This window comes from Onychostoma macrolepis, chromosome 09 (assembly GCF_012432095.1).
Source record: "Onychostoma macrolepis isolate SWU-2019 chromosome 09, ASM1243209v1, whole genome shotgun sequence".
Lineage (NCBI taxonomy): Eukaryota > Metazoa > Chordata > Actinopteri > Cypriniformes > Cyprinidae > Onychostoma > Onychostoma macrolepis.
The window spans coordinates 13,379,728-13,399,500 of record NC_081163.1 but is presented as its reverse complement, the minus strand read 5'-3'; the positions used below and the strand labels follow the sequence as shown (position 1 = coordinate 13,399,500).

At 38.0% G+C, this 19,773-nt stretch overlaps 2 protein-coding genes across 16 annotated transcripts in view; one reads left to right on the top strand and one right to left on the bottom strand.

The window, feature by feature from the left end:
- Window positions 1–2,561: 2,561 nt before the first annotated feature.
- On the top strand, window positions 2,562–6,854 carry nyx (nyctalopin; the record flags this gene model as incomplete). The annotated part of the gene is made up of 1 exon (XM_058786059.1): window positions 2,562–6,854. A coding segment is annotated over one exon (1,410 nt), but the record flags the coding sequence as incomplete, so codon positions are not given.
- Window positions 6,855–7,004: 150 nt separating this feature from the next.
- caska (calcium/calmodulin-dependent serine protein kinase a) overlaps window positions 7,005–19,773 on the bottom strand; it is a 162,003-nt gene continuing 149,234 nt past the window's right edge. For 6 of the 15 annotated variants that reach the window (XM_058786525.1, XM_058786526.1, XM_058786518.1 and 3 more), the window contains 7 exons: window positions 18,492–18,688; window positions 18,132–18,247; window positions 10,709–10,789; window positions 10,533–10,613; window positions 10,238–10,440; window positions 9,455–9,538; window positions 7,005–8,006 (listed from right to left, as the gene is read on the bottom strand). In XM_058786525.1, the coding sequence (XP_058642508.1) occupies window positions 7,830–8,006; window positions 9,455–9,538; window positions 10,238–10,440; window positions 10,533–10,613; window positions 10,709–10,789; window positions 18,132–18,247; window positions 18,492–18,688 (939 nt within the window). In that variant the 3' untranslated portion in view covers window positions 7,005–7,829. Of the gene's footprint in view, window positions 8,007–9,454; window positions 9,539–10,237; window positions 10,441–10,532; window positions 10,614–10,708; window positions 10,790–18,131; window positions 18,248–18,491; window positions 18,689–19,191; window positions 19,231–19,773 lie in introns of all 15 variants that reach the window. The other 9 variants (XM_058786529.1, XM_058786515.1, XM_058786520.1 and 6 more) reach the window with 3 other exon arrangements.

Here is a 19,773-nt window from a genome sequence, read left to right as displayed (position 1 = left end):
AATTGCCAGGCTTTATGAAACGATGTAAGATTACTCATTTTGTTAAATGAAGTATTCTTCCTAAAATGGTAGGTTGTAGTGTGTCAGATGCTTCAGGGTCAACTCATGGTGTCAAAACTTCACATTAAAATGAAATTGCAAATTAAACGCTCCAAAGCACCAGTTGTTTCGCAGTCAAATATTCTATATCTTACATGTGGTGTTTTATGCATATTTTTAAGAAAATGGGAATAATATAATGTAAAATCAGATTTTGATTGTATTGCAAATTTTTGATCAATTATGTTCACCAATAACTTTACACTGCTGAAGCCTGATGACTCCTATTAAAAGAAAGAAAAAGCTTTCTATCCTAAATTTATAATTGCACGTTAGATTTAATTCCGTTTTTCTCTCTGCCAACTGAAAAGTGACCCCACTGTTCCCTAGCATGAAATCCAGGTGGTAGGAAGGTCTCTAATGAAAGGTGTTAACATACTTGCAGATGTTTCCTGAGACGTTTACATTGTTCCAGTATCTCATGGCCACTGGTTTATGTAAGGAGATTGCAGCCTGTAATCTGCATGTACTATTGAGGCCCGGCGGGTCATTTCTACTCGCTTTGATTTCAGAGTACTGCTTTAAACGCTTATAATCCCAGGATTTTTCTGCCATTAAGTGATGGCTTTCTGAAGGGGAGTGCTGATGTTAGTGGATGTGTGCACATACAAACACAAACTGAGCGATAGCACCTTTAATCCATTCATATTTTCACTGGGAGCGAAGCTGTACAGACACGGTCATGGTGGGCAAACTTGTGGATGTACTTTTATTAGTTGTCAGTGCAGGAGAACCTTTTCTAAACATGCTTGACAGGTAAGTTGGTTGGGGCTGATGTTTTGTAATCATTTAACAGCTTTTTATTTTTTATTTAATGGTATTGAATAAAATGTTCCGTCTTCTATTGGTAGTAAGATGTTCAACAAATGTCATTTTAAAAATCCACAGCTGAAAGGAACCAGTGATGTGTTCCATTATTGCTGGTAAGTTCATGGATTTTTGCTGTTTTATGTTTCTTGGTGTCATCGGTTTGGTGTATTTTGTATAAGAGCAGTTGTAATTAAACCAAACTGTGCTAAAAATGAAACTGATTTTCAGTTCAAGTCAACCGATCTCAATGATTTTGGGAATATGATTACAATGCTCTCCTGAAATACAGAACTGGTACAAATTGAAGGAAACAAACAAGACCTAGTGTGTTTGTGAAATCTCTAATCTGCCCTTTCTTAATCACCATAATTTCAGAGTGCAGAGCAGATGCAGGACAGAGGGAGGCCACACATTAAATTATTCTTCCCGTCTCTGATTGTGCTCTCTGTAATCTTCCCATAACTGCTGGGAGAATGAGCACGACTCATTTGCAAAGTGATTGCTTATGCTGCATGACTAGCATTTTGTGTCTGTATAATTATAACGGAGTCCTGGAAGTTCTATCTGAAAGTTCATGAAAGGCTATTTGTGTCAAGTAAATATTAGCATTTCTCTGCAATTAAGACCATGTAGTTCTAGTATACACCTGTGGTGTGTGTGTGGTATTCAGTACAGATTCAACAATGTGACTGTTTACGGTTCAGTGATGAATTATTTCTTAAAATCTGAAAATATCAACTTTATCATAAAAAGGAAATTCTACATAAAGGCTTCATTCTGTAACCTGACTTTTTTCCCCAGTATGAAATAGTTTGACTTATTGTCTTGTATGTATTTTAGTTAGTTAGTTTGAACTAGTCAAGTGCCTGGAAACCTCCTTGTCTCATACATTCTTTACTCCTTTATGCCATTTACAGTTATATATTTGTAGTTGGGTTTCCTGAGGTTAACCACATCTGGGTGAAAGAGCATAACAAAAGTAATAAATAAGTAATCTAGAAAGAATGCTTGCCTGTTGATTTTTATTTATTTTTTTATTGGTCTTGGCGATGTTTAAAAACAGATTTTAGAAAAGTATCTCCTAGGCAACAGTTCAAATGTGAACATTCACACCATGTTAAAAGAAAAAATCTATATTAATTTGCATATTTACTGTGTGTGTGTGTTTGTGTACCTGATATTTATCACGTTATAGGGACCAAATGTCCCCACAAGGATAGTAATACCAGTAAATTTTGACCTTGTGGGGACATTTTTTAGGTCCCCATGAGGAAACAAGCTTATAAATCATGCAGAATTATGTTTTTTTTTTTTAAATCTAAAAATGCACAAAGTGTATAGGTTTAGGTGTAGGGCGATTAGAAAATACAGTTTGTACAGTATAAAAACCATCACGCCTATGGAATGTCCCCATAAAACATGGAAACACAATGTGTGCGTTTAAACTATGGTTAATTTAAATCTGTCATTAGTGTTATTGTGAATTGTCAATGTTTGTGTGAATGTTGGAATATCAACATTTTTTGAGAATGACCTACATGGAATGCGTGACTCATGTTTTGTTTGAATATTTCAGAACAACGCCTTAATGAATATACTGACAAGATGACAATTTGTCTAGTTGCATATTGTGGTTAAATGTCACCCTCTAACACATCCCTTTCCCTTCTCTCCAGTGTACTTCCTCCTCCTCCTCCCCTCATGCCCTGGCCCTGTGGGCCTGCACACGCTCTTGCCCTCCCAGCTGCACATGTACCCAGGAGAAGAGCTGCAGCGTCCTGTGTGACCACGTCAGCATGATGGACCTGCCCAAAGAGTTCCCCTGCGAGGCGTCCTACATCAACGTGGACAAGAACAGCATCAAGTTTCTGTCCGAGCGGGCCTTTGGCACCCTGCCTTCGCTCAAGACGCTCTCAATCAACCACAACAACATCTCCTTCATCACGCCAGGAGCGTTTAAAGGGCTGCCCAACTTGCTGGAGCTCAAGTTGGCCCACAACGAGTACATCCGCTACCTGCACACTCGCACCTTTACGGCACTCAAGCGCTTGGTGCGTCTGGACCTCTCCGACTGCAACCTGTTCAGCATGCCAGACCGCATCTTCCTGGAGCAAATCTCCCTGAAGGAACTGCTGTGCTTCCAAAACAACTTTCGCCGTGTTCCCGGTGCCATAAGGGGGATGGAAAACCTCACGCACGTTTACTTGGAGCGAAACAAGATCGAAGCGGTGGCCTACAACTCTTTGTTGGGCCTGACCAACCTCAAGTATCTGAACTTACAGGAGAATCGCATAAACGTGATACACGATGAGGCCTTCAAAGATCTAGTGCGTTTGGAGAACTTCTACCTGAACGATAATCTGTTGGTCGACTTGCCCCAGCAGGCTTTCAAGGGCCTAAGCAACTTAAAAATGTTGAATCTGGGTGGGAACTTGTTGACTAATGTCTCCAAAACATGGTTCAGTGACCTGGTGGAGCTGGAGGTGCTGTACCTGGACCGAAACCGGCTGTCCTATATCGACGACGGTGCCTTTGAGAACTTGACGAGCCTGATCACGCTGCACCTCAACAGCAACAATCTGACATCTCTGCCCTTCTCCGTCTTCCAGCCCATCTATTTCATCGGCCGCCTGTATCTCTTTCGAAACCCCTGGGAGTGTACCTGCGACCTGGAGTGGTTGAGGGAGTGGATGGAGAGTTATAAGCTGGTGAGGGACATTCCTTGTGCATCTCCATCTTCTGTGGCTGGCTTGGACCTGAGTGAAGTTGTCTATGCTCACCTGAATGGCACCTGTCTGGATCCTCCAGAGCTTAACCTGACCACGTCTCTTCCTGAGTATTCCACCGTGGAGAACAGGTTCAACAGCCTCATCTCCAAACTTCTACAGCAGGAATTGAGGGACGAGATGGTCAACGGCACGGATGGTCTGAGGAACGGCACCCAGCAGGACCCCGCCGAGAGTCAGGTCTCTTCTGGACGTGGACTGTTTGGAGCTCCTCAGACTGTTTCTCTTCTTGTGATTCTTTTTCAAGTCCAGATTGACTGCATTAATGCCTCTTGAGAGTCTGGTGAATAGTGAAAGGGACTGAAGCGCATCCAAGAGTGGAAGTAATTTTCCAGTATGGGAAATGTTTGGGTTTGGGGCCGCGATGAAACATTTGATCTATCTTGCCATGAGCGGTGGGTTTTCTCATGTTGAAAATGAAATTCTGGCAGATATCATGGAGTTGGACATGATCATCTCTGTAAATGAATGGAAACTGGTCTTTAAGGGAAAGGAGCATGTTTTAAATAAGACTGAGAAGGACTTTTGTTTTGTCAAGGCAAAGGACTGATTAAAGTAAAACCGAAGGCCGTTTTGTGAGAACTGCAACTAGTACTCCGAATGTTTTTATATCATAATTTTTATCTAGATTTGATTTAAAACATCATCTTAGTAACACATCTATAGTATGAATATGTTTGTACATGTTCTGTTGTGTAACTTTGTAACATTTGTTGTGTAGGAGATTTATCTGATAAAGCTTCTCGTTATCATTTCACCAGATGGTATAACACACTGTCCTCTTTTGTTTGGTTCATCGAAGTTTCCAGTTCTGGAAAATGCATTAGTCCTCCTATTCCGTAAAGCTTAAGTGCACTCGGTAAAGTAAGCTGCTTCATATTGTAACCAAATGGATTGGCTTCATCATTTATTTTCACTATACAGAGCACAACATGCACAGAAGGATGTCATACTCTGAGACAGCAGCTTCTGAGCTACTAAATATGTGTAAGAGACCTAATAATTGTGATTTAACACTGATTTTTGTTTGTGTAACTGAGATACTTTGAATAAACAAAGATCATTACATAAATACTCAATAAAATGACTCCCAGGTGCAAAGTTTTGAAAGTGTGCAGCTAAATCACTGTTAAACATCACAGTGCAAGTCTGGCAGCATTAGGGTCCTTAGACTCTCAAAATAATATAGTGTTTAGAATCAAATCTAAATGGCAGGATAAACTTATCTCAGAAAATGCTTTCGTGAAGTTTAGCTCCTGTTTAAAAGTTTGAAAAATTACGCTCTCATGGTACTGCAGCAGTTAATAATGCAACCTTGTCAGACTATTCACTTAACAAAACAAATAATGGTAAAGTAATTTTTTTTCTAGATTGAAATTCTCATTTTGTCTATTTGTGGTGAGACTATTTAAATCAATCATTTTTCTTCAGCTAACATCAGAAACACATTTGTCAATGTGTATAAGATAAAAAAAAAAATTCACAATTTGTCTCATTTTCATGAAAAACAATTCAAACATGCAAAATTTGGCTGATTTTACATTGCATTGTTTCTGATGATTTATTTTTATGACAGCTAAACTAAGTCAAGCGCTATGTTTGACTTGGTGTTTTATTTCTGCGTCAAACAGGGTTCTGCAGGTGAAAGGTCAACTAGGAAGGCAGCATTTCAACCCTCTGTTCTTGATTATGGCACAAACAGTGATAAGCAGCAGCTCTCTTCAGGAGGAACACAGTTTGTTAGTGAGCAGGAAAACACTCGAGACCACATACCCCGTCCCAGCTGGAGGAAGGTGATGCCAAGTCCCCTTTAGTTGAGCCTCCTGGGATTAGAACGTAAATAAACCCTGTTTCTTTATATGTGACCCTGGACCACAAAACCAGTCATAAGTAGCATATTTGTAGCAATAGCCATTGTATGGGTCAAAATTATCGTTTTTCTTTTATGCCAAAAATCATTACGATACTAAGTAAAGATCACGTTCCATGAAGATATTTAGTACATTTCCTACTGCAAATATATCAAACTTAATTTTTGATTAGTAATATGCATTGCTAAGGACTTCATTTGGACAACTTTAAAGGCAATTTTCACAATATTTTGATTTTCTTGCATTCTCAGATTCCAGATATTCAAACGGCTGTATCTCAGCCAAATATTGTCTCCTATCATAACATCATAGCTTGTCCTATCATATCATCGCTTATTTATTCAGCTTTCAGATGTATAAATCTCAGTTTCAAAAAAATGACCCTTATGACTGCTTTTGTGGTCCAGGGTCACATATATGAACGTTTATATTTACCCTCTATGACAGTACCACAATACACTACAGTGTATGTGTTTTTTTTTTTTTAATGAATTCTTTTATTCAGCAAGGATGCTTTAAATTGTTTAAAAGTGACAGTAATGACATTCATAATGTCAAATAAATTTTACTTTTGCGCTTTCTATTCTTTAAAGAAGCCACAAAAATGCAGATGTTTTCAACATTGATAATAATAATATTGATAATGTTTCTTTATCACCAAATCAGCATATTAGAATGATTTCTGAAGGAACTGGAGTAAGGTTTACGGGAATAATTTACATGTTTAAAAATATTAAAATAAAGTTATTTTAAATTGTAATAATATTCCACAATATTACTGTTTTACTGTATTGTAATTACATAAATGCAGCCTTGGTGAACATGAGAGACTTCAAATAAAACTCTTGAATGTTAGTGTATATTAAGATAAAGTGGAAACTTTACACATGTAGCAGTGCACTAGCTCTCGGTTTCTATTGCATACAGAAATATGTCCGACACACAGCACCACTGGTCAGGCAAGCACTCGCTCTGGGCACTGATCCCGACTGCAGTCACACAGAGTCAAGCGGGCAGGGCGTGACCTACCACAGCTGCTGGGAAAAATCCGGAAAAACAAAACAGTAAAAGAGGAACCAAAAGTTTTCCATTGGCCCGTCTCTGCCAACTCGCACAGAGAGGCTGAGCAACACAGAGCAGAAGACACAGAGGAGATCTTCACCACATAAAAGGAAATATATTTTTAAAAAAACACGCTCATACCGAAGAGCTGCTCCGTCATCGGCAGAGCCATTTACACAGGGCAGTTTGAGTAAACAGTTTGTCATGTACAGAACCATTCAGATGAACAGACCGTGTTGTCTTCTCGCTTTGCAGACGCACCTCTTCCTCAAACAACTGCACAGAATAAAAATGGGATTTCTGATTCAACATTAATACTCTCGAACGACACAATTCATCCTGAACCCCTTAATCTTACAACAAATAAAAATTTAGACCATTTACAAACACATTTTACTACATGATTGGTAAAAATAAACTGTTTACAAAGTTGCCAAAATGCAAGGGATGTGCATAGGTCTTCTTTTTTTTTTTTCTCTCTCTTCGTCACCGGCTCCACCTGTTTGAATGTGTTCATCCAGACGAATGGAATGTTTTTTGCTGTGGGTGACGGTCTGAACACAGCTAACACTGACAGCATGGACGCTCGTGAATGTTCACATGCATGAGATCTCATTCAAATCGCTAAAACATTTATGTACGTCTTTAGAGAGACAGTATCCACGTGTAGAGGACGGTGAAATGGGAAAAACAAACCAAAAAAAAGGCAAAGGGTTGAAAGCGGAATGGCAGGGTTGTGCTAAAGCAGCTGGGATAATGTGGGATTATGTATGATGGCTGAGTTAATGGACGGCTGGACAGATGGACTGCTGTAGGAATACCGCACTTTCAGTCTGGCACTAACAGAAAAATGGGCAGAAAAACTACAAAAATATTCCTTTCAGGAAAATGTAGGATACTGTCTCTTTAAATCAAACATCTACAAAATGTTGCCTCCTAGCTATATAGACATGACAATATTTAGTAATTTATTTGATTGATTTTTTTTCTCATTAATACAACACTACGTCTAGGTAGTCTGTGAGGGGCCAAGACTGGGCTCACTGCAGGTACATCGATGTTGTTGTTAAACGTCAGAGGTGGGCTTCCATTTGCATCATGGGAAAGTTGCAAGTTTTTTTTCTTTTTCTTCTTGCAGAGATGCACTGCAGAGTGTGAGGTTATGAAGGGTGTAAGGTTACAGGTTGATAGGTTTGTTGTTTTAGTAGACCCAGGACACTGGAACCCACTGGGCCGTGGTGCAAACCAGATCTATGGCTTCCTCCAGGAGCCGAATAGTCTCGTCAATCTCATTATTGATGATGGTTTGGTCAAAATAGTGTGCATATGTCTTCTGGAGGATCTCGGACTCCTTCTGCAGCCTCTGTAATGACTCGTCCTGCAGCATGAAAGAAGAAGAGTAAGTAAAAGAGAAGATGAGAGAGAAAAAGGGCCTTTTGAAAGGATAATGAATGAATTCTGACAACGTGCCCATTTAAGAAAATTTTAATTATGATCCTAAAGATATAAACGGAGGATGGGAGAGCTGGGAAGGATGGTACTAGTGTATATATACAATATCATTCAAAAGTTTGGGGTCGGTAAGATTTTTTGTTGTTATTGGGAAAAGGCTCTTATTCTCACCAAGCCTACATTTCTTTAATAATAATGCCAAAGCTGAATTTACAGCAGCCATTACTCCAGTCTTCAGTGTCACATGATCCTACAGAAATCAATGTTAAAACTGTTGTGCTGCTTAATATTTCTGTGGAAACAATATTTTATCATCTTTTTAAAAAAACTAATTTCTCGTCACTTTTGCTAAAATTTAAAGGGGTCATATGATGCTATTTTAAAGATCATTATTTTGTGTATTTGGTGTAACAGAATAAAGTCCCTCCTTCCGACAAGCGCAGTCTGCTCTGATTGGCCAAACACCACAAGCACACGTCGGAAATGTAACGCCCCATACTATAATCGCGAGCTTCAGCTTTCAAAATAAATGTAAAAACTTAGTTTTACCATCAGTTCAAGCCCGAGAGGGGAACAGAGTGACAGACACAGTGATGATGCTCGTATGTATTTGCAGTACACAAGCTGCGATTACAAAAGCTGACTCCACTGATGTGTGACCCTGTCTCTCTCACTCTCTCTCTCTCTCTCTCTCTCACACACGATTCATTGCTCTACGCTGCACAAAACTCTGCATTTGAACAGTTGTGCCGTCCTGTTGTAAGTAATCTTAATGATTCCTGACTGCATCTACTTTCAGAAGGCCAAATAAAGTGCTTTTGCGTTCGCACAGAAACACACAGCATCTCCCCGACATGGCTGCATACCACACTACACACCACACTAAAGAAATGGAAAAATAGAAATCGCATCACATGACCCCTTTAATGCATTCTTGTTGAATAAAAGTATTAATTTCTTAAAAATATATAAATAAAATCAAATTAAAAATGTTTAAATTAAAAATAAAAAATTCTTACTGACCCCAAACTTTTAAACGGTCCTAATACGTGGATCAGGGTTTTCTTAAAAACAGCCATCTGTCCAATTGACCTTAGTTATAAAGGTCATAAACGAAGTGGAACTTTTTTGGGTAGAGCTTTGTATTCACTAGGATCTAGTTGACTTCCTGTCATACTCACAGGCAGCTTCCTGCACCATCTGGGAAGCTGAGCGTGATGTGAGGAAAGGTAGAAGAAATTAAAAAACATGCCAAAAAAGGTGCATGCAAAAAGAAAGAAAGAGCGGCTAAAGAAAGATGTAGCTGAATGAATGAAGCAAGAGAAGTCAGGTGGAGTTGTTGTGCCAGTGAGGAGACACATGCCATGATCTCACCTCATTCATGCCGGGAGTGATGGTTGGTGCAGCAATGAAAACCACATAGGGAGCAAATTCAGCTGTCCGTAAAACCTTCAGTGCCTGAGAAAATTTGAACACAAGAGTTATTGCAGTACATTTCTTATGTCCACCTCGTATGCGTCTTAATATATTTGAGATATGATATTAAATTATGATTAAGATCCTTTAGCACAATATCACAATTTTGAATAATTTCACTTTGATCTGAGCATAGTTTTGCAATGCAACTTTTAAATTGTCTAGGTGCTTGTCTAGTTCTTTAACTGATATTTTTTGCTTTAACATCACTTTCCTTTTATCAATTGTAATGTCCCTTTAACTAACAATAACCGCTTCTCTAAAGACTTCATCCTAAAGGGAAGTGACATTACTGTATTCCAGGTATGCAAGCGATACTAACATAAATTGGTTTTCATAAAGTTTTGTGGTATTAGATGGTTTATATCAATCCAAAACATTCCATCTTGTTTGATAATATTCCATATAATTTTAAATCTCTAAACTACTATCAAGTTGTTACTAAGATATATCCTAATTCCTCACCAAGCAATGGGTAACTGACCTTAAGTTTTTATTTCCATCTTATTAAGTCTCATCTTAATTTTCTTTGCATAAACGATAAAGTTATAATACAGTTTAAGTTCCTGAACTTAATCAGAACATATTTATCAAAACTGCATAAGAGGAATGATCCACAAGGTTAATGTCCAACTGTCGCCTTCTCTCATGAATAAATGCAGAGGGCAGTTAAAGGTTCACCTGTGGCTCTACGTCCAGTATGGCTACAAGTCCCTGCTCATGGATCTTGCGTATTGTCTCCAACCGCGTGCCGTACATCGCGTCCTCGTGGCTGCCATACTCCAGGTAATCGTTGTTGGAGATGTCCTGCATCATTTGGTCGTGGGATACAAAGAAATAATTCTTGCCGTTCTCTTCATCTTTCTTTGGAGGTCTGGTTGTGTCTTTTGGGGCAGAAATAAATTTGCGGTTATCAGTTGAGCAGTTGAGCAATCGTGTGGACTGTTAGAGACAGTGATTTGGGAATGTTTCTTACGTGGAATGGGATAAGCAAATCTGTCTGGGTGTTTGGTGATGAGTGTGTTCTTGATGTGTCTTCGGCCAACACCGTGAGCACCTGCCAGTCGACAACAAACCACACATGTAAGAGACATGCTTCGTGCCAACTAACAAACATAAGATGTAGATTTAAACCAAGATCTACATACACACCTAGTAAAACTAATGTTTTCCTCTTGAATGCTGGCAACTTCACTACTTCCTCATATGTGACGAGATCTAGTTGATCAAACACTAAAAAAAACACAAGATTGTTATTTAATAGTAGGGAGGGATTGATCTTCAATTTCAAAAACTGTATGCTGTTGTCATTAGACTCCAACAAACAGCTGTTTTAAAGTAAAAAACAAATGTGTAATCTTACAAAGGAAAAGGGGGGTGTTTTTGGGTAATTTGTTCTCTGTTTTCATTGGGACTATGAGGACTCTGTATGTGTTTTGGCTGCTTATGTAATGCTACAGGCCTGGTGGGGGATTTGATACTGTGTCTGACTGACATTCAATCTCCACTGCAGCAGAGTGGCTTCATGTATCAGTGTTCAAATGCAGCACAGAAGCCGAGCTGAGAAAACACATCCCAGCCGCTCACACTTGGTATTTCTGCATATTCAAACTTGTCACCGATGTCAGACCTGGAAAAGTTTTGCATGCTTAATTACTGTATTTTTACATTTTACATTACCATTGCCATCATCTAATGCACAGCTAATCTTTCAAAACACTATGAATTTAATAACACTTGTTAACACTTTACATTATAATGTAATTATGCTTAAATTTACTTGTAGCATTTAAAATGTTTGATTTTACAGTTGTGTGTTTTTTGTGATTTTTTTGTTAAATGTTGTTGAAAGAAGTCTTATATTCACCAAGGCTGCATTTATTTGTATAAAAATATATATTATTTGTATATAAATTATAACAATTTAAAATGACTGCTTTCTATTTTAATATAGTCTAAAATGTAATCAATTCCTTTGATGGCAAATCTGAATTTCTAGCAGCCACTACTTCAGAAATCATTCTAATATATCTTACTGACTCCTAACTTTTGAACAGAAGACTATCAATTTCAGTCATCACATAAAGCCATGATTGTTGCATGGACTACTTCTATAGTGCTTTTTGCAGTTTTTTGGTCACTATGAATGGGAAAAAAAGCGGCATGAAAATCCTGCTCATTAATAGACACCTGTTAATTTTCACAGTTAGATACTGTCACTAATAATGCAAGCATAAAAATGAGAAAACGTCTGATGGGCTAAAATGATGATTCCTCTGAAATACGACTGCACTGAAGGACAAAGTGTCCTTCGTTGCTATTGTGAACTTCCACAAAGCTATATAACTAAGCCTTTTCTACCACAGTGTTTCAGTTGCATAATGAGCAAAACTGGCTGCAGTGTGCATGTGGGGGTGTGTTGGGGGAGACAGCATTGGTGTGTGCAGGAGACGGTGAGTTGACTTGGCAGTGGGAAACGTGAGCCATCTGTGTCATTTCCACGTGAAATGTGATTCCAGCACTCATCTCCCTCTCTGAATAGATGCCTTAAATGATTCATGCACCTTTTTCGCATGACCTTGAGTATGCAGCTCTATATATGTAGGATGTTTAATGGATTTGCACACAGAGAAGCCTCATGTTGTACTGTGGATCAGTGGATATAGGTGCACAGGGTTCAGAGAATACAGACTTAAAAATAAACTAAAAACACAAAGCACAACACCACAAAATAAACCACGAATACCACACAAACATTCAAACACACACTCAAAAAAAAAAGATCTTTGTTCTGTTGATTGAGAAAAATGGAGGTTGCTAATAGGCAAAGATGGTTTCGGGGTTAATAAAATCACCACAGCAAGGGCGTTGAGTGAGACACAGAGACAGACAGAGAGACAGAGAAAGAGAGAATTAAGCACAGAGGCTGTATGCCACAGCAACACAGTTACTTACATGCACAGAGGCCATTGGTAGATAGACAGCATGTAAAATGGACAGGGGAGGGGGGGCATTGAGTTATGGCTCAGTTAACAGAACATCAGTAAACAAACAACAACAAGCACGCCTAAAGCTGTGATGCTCGAAGCACAGAGACATGAAGGCCATCCGTGAGCTCGGGCTGCTCTGGATGGGGCGCTTTCAGAGCGTGTGAGACGTCACTGCTCTGAACAATGAAACATGCCTCTGACATTCACAGCAATGCACTTGCATATCAAGGTTGGAAAGCTGCAATTAAAGTGTGGAATTAAGAGGTTTTTCTGATAATCTGCCAAAGTATTATTATTTACGGTCACAGTATGAGTAATGTTCTATTACAGCAACGCAATACATCATATGTGGACATGTGTATATACAGTATATATTACATAATTGTGGTAACGCCTATTCTTAGATAATACAGTGAATTAAAAACTTTGCAGATGAAACCTACATAATATTATTAAAAAAATTAAAAAATTTCTGAACTTGTCACACAAACCAACAGATCAAATTATTCTTAACAAATGATAGTGATATTCATGTCTACCACAGTATAAACAAAGCAAAATCTCTACTGGTTGACACATTTCTACCATCGCTCTGTATCATTATAGCTCTCCTAGAATGTTGCTAGGTGGTTTCTTAGAGGGACAATTCAAGTGTCCACCACCAAACCCACCTCCATCAGTATTTCTGCACATATACACTACCGTTGTACCACAAATTTTATTTTTGAAAAAAGTCTCTACTGCTCACCGAGGCTAAATTTATTTGATCAAAAATGCAGAAAAAAATATTGTGAAATAGTAATATATTTTGAAATAGAATTCATTCATGTGATGGCAAAGCTGAAAAGTCTTCGGTGTCACATGATCCTTTAGAAAGCGTCCTATTACACTGATTTGGTGCTCAAGAAAAAACATAGGATCAGTGTTGAAAGCAGTTGTGCTGCTTAATTTTGTGGAAACCATGATACTACTACTTTTTTTAAATTGGCACAGAGAATTAGTTCTCTCTTAGCGGATATCATGTACAATTATATTTTGACATGTATGTTACCATCTTAACACAAATAAAGGTATGGGGTGGAAGGGAAAAGAGGAAAGAAGAAAAAACAAGTCATGGTGGTGGCGTTAGGGTTCAAATCGAACCTTTTCAAGTTAATGGTGCTGCATAACGATACTTCTTTTTTTAAAGATTCCTTTATAAAAAGAAAGTTCAAAAACAGCATTTATTTGAAATAGAAATCTTTAGTAACACAATAAGTGTCTTCAGTGTCACTTTTGATCAAATTAAAGTAGCCTTGATAAATAAAAACATTAATTTCTTTAAAAAACAATTTTAAAAACTTTTGAACACTGGTATATGCTCTGTGCATATTTTTTTTCTGTTTAATTTTCCTCTGCCAGGTGAAAATTGTAAATTCATTCATCCTTCCGAAACGTAAAAGCAAATCTCTCTTGTTTCATTCATGTATGTAGCACAAACTTCATTATGAGAAACAAGCAGCATGAGCAAACCTGTCTGAGACAAAATAAAAATAAACATAATCTAGCAGGTTTCTAACGATACAATGAAAAGTGGACTAGATAATGTGTGTCAATGTTGAAATTACTAGGATGGAACAGAGTAAAGGGAGGGGCAAACAGGACATCAAAAATCTACACACACTGAGCTAAGCCACAACTGACCCCCTTCTGCTTTCACACATAACTGAGAGAAGCACTTCCTGGCCTGTAGATAGTCACGTCCTTAAATAGAGGTCTATTTTCTTTCTAAGCCTGTTGGGGCAGTGTTGTTTTTTGTCTCGTAAAGATTAAATTCTCTTTGTGAAGGACAAGTCTTTACCAATTGCTTCCTATTGGAAAATCCCCAACCATATGCTTCCTATTTCCCTTCCTAACCTGATCTGAACTTGCGCATAATAGCTGGAAAAGCCCAAAGCATAACTGTAACAAAGCTCCTTGCCTTAGACAAACCCCACAAAATCAAAACAGTTTTAGACAATTTAACAATCCCGGAGGAATTTGGACGAGACCTGAAAAAAGGCCGTAATACCCCAAAGAGTCCCATTTTCTGCCTCACTGGCTGAGTGAGCTCAAATCAGACTCTGTAAAGTGGGGCACTGGGCTCAGGAGGGATTATGTCTGATCTGTGCTCCCCGCTGCTGATGGCTGAGGGGGCTGTGCTCAACACAGCCTATTTGATCACCTAAGTGATTGGGTGCTCTGAGAACACTGTGATTCCAGCGGCCCAGATCTGATCAGATCTACTGTTGGGCCTCCTTAGGCCAGAAACATTTGATACAAGTAGGAGAACGCAGATTTAAATGCTTGGCCAACATATTTTTGAAACATTGTTAACTAAACATTGAAACAATTTTAACTTTCTCAGTATAACGGTGTTCAAACCAACTGCCATAACACTAGCAGACAAACTTAACCGCGCAAGACAACAGATGAATCTATGCCACAAAGAATTAAGGCAAAAGGGGGTCCAACTCGTTAATAGCCAGATGTAACTAATAAAGTGGCCAGTGAGTGTAGTTTTGTGGGGGAAAAGTAATGAAATAATATATACAAAAAAATATTTCAAAAATTTACTTTGCCATTAGTACAATGATAAATCAAAGCTAATCATTCAATTTCATCAAAACACATCACAACACTACAAATTCTAAGCATGCACCACATTCCAAAGTTAGGGGTCGGTAGGGTTTTTAAATGTTTTTGAAAGATGTCTCTTATGCTCACCAAGGCTGCATTTATTTGATCAAAAATACAGTAAAACAATAATACCGTGAAATATTATAATTTAATATATTCTAAAACACCATTTATTCCTGTGATGTCAAAACTCCAGTCTTCAGGGTCACATGATCCTTCAGAAATCATTCTAATATGCTGATTTGGTGCTCAAGAAACATTTCTTCTTATTATTAATGTTTAAAATAGTTGTGCTGCTTAATTTTGTATAAACCGTGATAGGATTCCTTTCTAAAAAGAAAGCTAAAAAAAAAGCATTTATTTGCAATAGAAATATTTCTATTATAAAAATTTTACTGTCACTTTTGATTAATTTAATATGCCTTTCTGAATAAAAACATTCATTTCTTTGTAATCAAAAAATAAAAATAAAAATCTTACTGACATTAAACTTTAGTGTACTTGCGTTATAAATTGTGTTCAGAAACACTGCATAATGCAACAATGCAAAATCAAGGTTGTGTAGCTAGAAGAGTTTGAATTGACATACTTGCACAGAATGAGTTTCTGGCTTTATGATTCAGTGGAGTATCTACAGTCTGAACTAACAAATCCACCTTTTGGGAAGCTTACCTTTAAACTATTCCACACCACTGGGGAGAGCTTGACAAGAATTAACTATGGGGTTGTTTAACATCCTGTTTGTTCGAAGGTAGTAACCTGACCGTGTGATAGCTAGTACTGCAGACTGAAGCAGGACCTAAATGACTCGCTTATATAAGATGTTAAAAGCAGTGGGGTTCACCATGCTTCTAACGAGATCAAGTAATTGCCGCCTTTCATAGTGTCAGGATCGATTTATATAGAGGTCGTAAAATTTGCATCCAGTCACAGTATATCTGAGAGCACGTACACAGGTGCATCTTCAGTGGAGGTTGTGTGTTGGTTTAGATCTGAAGCCATGATGAACACATGAATTTCCCATAGTAAAGACACTTTTCTCTCCCCTGGCCCTTTACCAGCAACCACACACTCTTACGGAAAACATAGGCGTCTCACTTATGGCCTCTGCATTCCCCGTGAGAACACACACATGAACACACTTGTTGCATAATGGTATATATATATGCAGGTGTGCTCATCGGCGATAACGACCCAGGTTTCCACTGTGGCTGGCTTTAATGAGCCCCTTTGGTACTTGAAGCAAAATGAAAGAGTCTTAAGGGACTGTTTGGTCAGGGAACAGCAGGCAGAATCAGACACACAGCTACTTGGCTATATATTGGCACAAGTCACCCTGCTATTTGTGGAAATGCTGCAGTCAGGACCTCGGGTTATTTGAGCTAGACAGCACAGGGCCCTGTTACCTGCCCATACCTACCACTAGACACACAGAGACACTCCCTACAGCCTCTAAACTACAGTTTGAATCATTCAATGAAGATGTTTCTAGCAACATCTGCTGACAACCATCGCATGAGGGTAAAAGTCTGCTTTCTCTGAAGAGCAGGAACTAATATAAACATAATATTAATTATAGACTGTCACTGGTGTAAAAAAGACATATATGCATTCTTCCTGACATTGTTCCTCTTGGTCTGAGTTAGCAATGGCCATCAACAACATAGTGTTCTCTTGTGCTTCTGATCAAATGAGTATCTAACAACAGTAATGATGTACTAAAACAAACAAACAAACAGTCAATTCTAGTATTTGATCATCAACAAAGAGAGTAATTTACCAGGTCATTCTATAAAGTGGATCTCATATGAGCCTCTTTTTTATTATTTAATTTTTTGCTTTGATATGTTTGACAGTAATGGACTATTCTAAATATGCCAACCCTGTTACTAATATTTTTGTATAGTAAACAAATGATAATTAAAAAGCAGATATTTATTCATTCAAATACCAGCATTAAATTCTCTTTTTGAAAAGTGTGTCATTTTAAGAGTGTAATTTCAATTTACAATAAATGTCTAATTAAATTGGAAAAACTGTTGTCTTTCTGAAGACAATCACTACTGTTCAAAAGTTTGGGGTTGGTAACTTTGTTTTTAAAGGTTTTGATCCTCATAAGTCTCTATAATTTGATAATTAATTTTTTTGTAATTATTGTGAAATATTATTAAAATTTTCTATTTTAATATATATATATATATATATATATATATATATATATATATATATATATATATATATTACAATACATTTTAGGAAAGTTCAAAAGAACTGCATTTTTAAAAATAGAAATCTTTTCTAACATACCATAGAATTTCGCAAGTAAAAGTATTTTTCTTTAATCTTACTGACCCCAAACTTCAGAATATACTGCATACATATACCATAAACTAAATAAAGTAATATATAATATAAAACAATATATGTATGTTATATACTGTACGATTTTTATAATAAAATGTATTTATTTTCATTACTGGCACAATGCAACATTTACAACATTTATCTGGTAGAATGCATAAAAACTTATTACATTTTTATAAGATCCTATGCATTCTATCAGATAAATGATTTATATTATATATTAATTTACTTCTAAGTAGAAAAGGCAGTCATTTTATGTATGACCCTATTGTGTTTTACACACTTATCTTGACAAACATTTGCTAAAAAGGCAGCAAAGTTTTTAAAAGTGAATGTTTATCATTAATCAATACTTGTTTAACATCTCCCTGAGAGCTGCTATTTTTTGTGACATGATACGTGCATAACATCAGTGTTAGAAGCCTATTCGATTTTACTTTTTGCTTACGGGGGACATAAAGATTACTAATTAGATCTCCAATAAGGAAGAGCTGATCGACCAAAATCTAGCTGTTGTCTGTAAGGAGAGAGGGAAGGTGCAGAAAGCCCATCGGAAACTCTACCTGCGTTGTGCTTTGCTAGGTATTTGTCTTTGTACTGCTTTTTTTTCTTGCCAAACCAAGTACAGCTTGCCTGCTGTTCTTGCTTGGTTTTCTCCATGGCTATACAGGCCACCCGCCTAGAACAAAACAAACAAAAGAAACAATTAGATGAACATGTGGTTAGTGTGCAGCATATCTGTTAGCCTTGATGATAGCACATCTTCGAGTGCTTTTAAATCGTATTGTGAGCAACTTGCATTGTACTGTCTTCTCTTTCCCTCTACCCTCAGCAGCAGCCAATCACAATCTTCTGGTTTTCATCATACAAATAAACGAAATGATTGAAGTGGTCATTCTGCTCTAGGAAAGAACCTAACTCACCACTCCTGAAGTTCAGGTGAGGGAATCAGTCCTGCTGTGCCATTCTTGGTGTTTTCCAGCTTGCCTTGCCACCAGTTATGGTCATCTTTGTTGATAATCTGGATTATGTCACCCACCCTGAAGCGAATCCCTGCCTCTTTACAGGGGATGAGGTCATCCTTCACCGGATCATACTCGAACTGTGCACGTACATAGATCTGAGAAAAGACATAATCAGTCGAAGTCAGAAAAACCCTACAGTGGCACAGACACAGCACAGGAAAGGACTGACTGACAGAGGAAGTCAGGGTACAAGAGGAGGTTAAGGTGCAACTGGAGGTCAAGGTACAAGTGGAGATCAGGTTTCGGTTGAAATGACACAGGCATGCTTGGCTGAAGCTGCACAGTATGAAAACTGAGCATGTTGGCAAACAGATGATGCATGTAAGTATGTATGAGAGTGAGTTATGAGTCCTTGCTGGACATCTAGTGCGGTCTGAGGGTAGAGTGGTGTGTGACCCCTGGATTAAAAATAAATGACATTGAATTGACTGAAAGGGGCCTTTAAGTACAAACATTGCAAAAATCGAGCTTAACGTTATATTTTCAAAGAATCGCACTGATGATGTAATTGTTTTTGAGTCCTTGCTACATTTGGACTTAAATGGTTACACAACACTTTTTCAGAGCAGTGGATTGGGCTCATTCTTTAAAATCTTACCTTGATGGAAAATTTATCCTTGATTGGAGGTCTGGAGATCTAGGGCATGAGAGTATTACAAACATCATGCAATATCACGGCACTGTGGCGGCATTAATACGGCACTGTTATTGGGGTTGGTGAGATGAAGAATGCAGCTATAAAAGCTAACGTTCAGAAAAGTTATGGGTTGATCAAAAGGAACAAAGCAGGGTGGAGATGTCAGTCACATCACTCTGTTCTCATCACTTGTAACATAGTAGATCATTTCCAGCACTCAGTGACGCACTTCAGCCAACACAGATGGACCCGTGCTGGCGGATGGCGCCCTCTGCTGATCGTATGTCTCCCTTTCTACTTCTCATCCTATTAGGACACAATGCTTAAAGGCAAGGCCTAGAGATTAGAAGAACAAATTGTGATGGGCTCTTTGATCTCTCATGTTGTCAGCTTTGTTGATTTGTAGGGTAATCTAGATGGGATGTGAGAGGAAACACACACCACTCTGTAGCCCAGGGCCAGTAGAAAAGCATGAGACTGCATGGGGTTAGGATAAGACAGACACACCAATCTGGTATACTTGATCCATTTTTTAACCTAAGC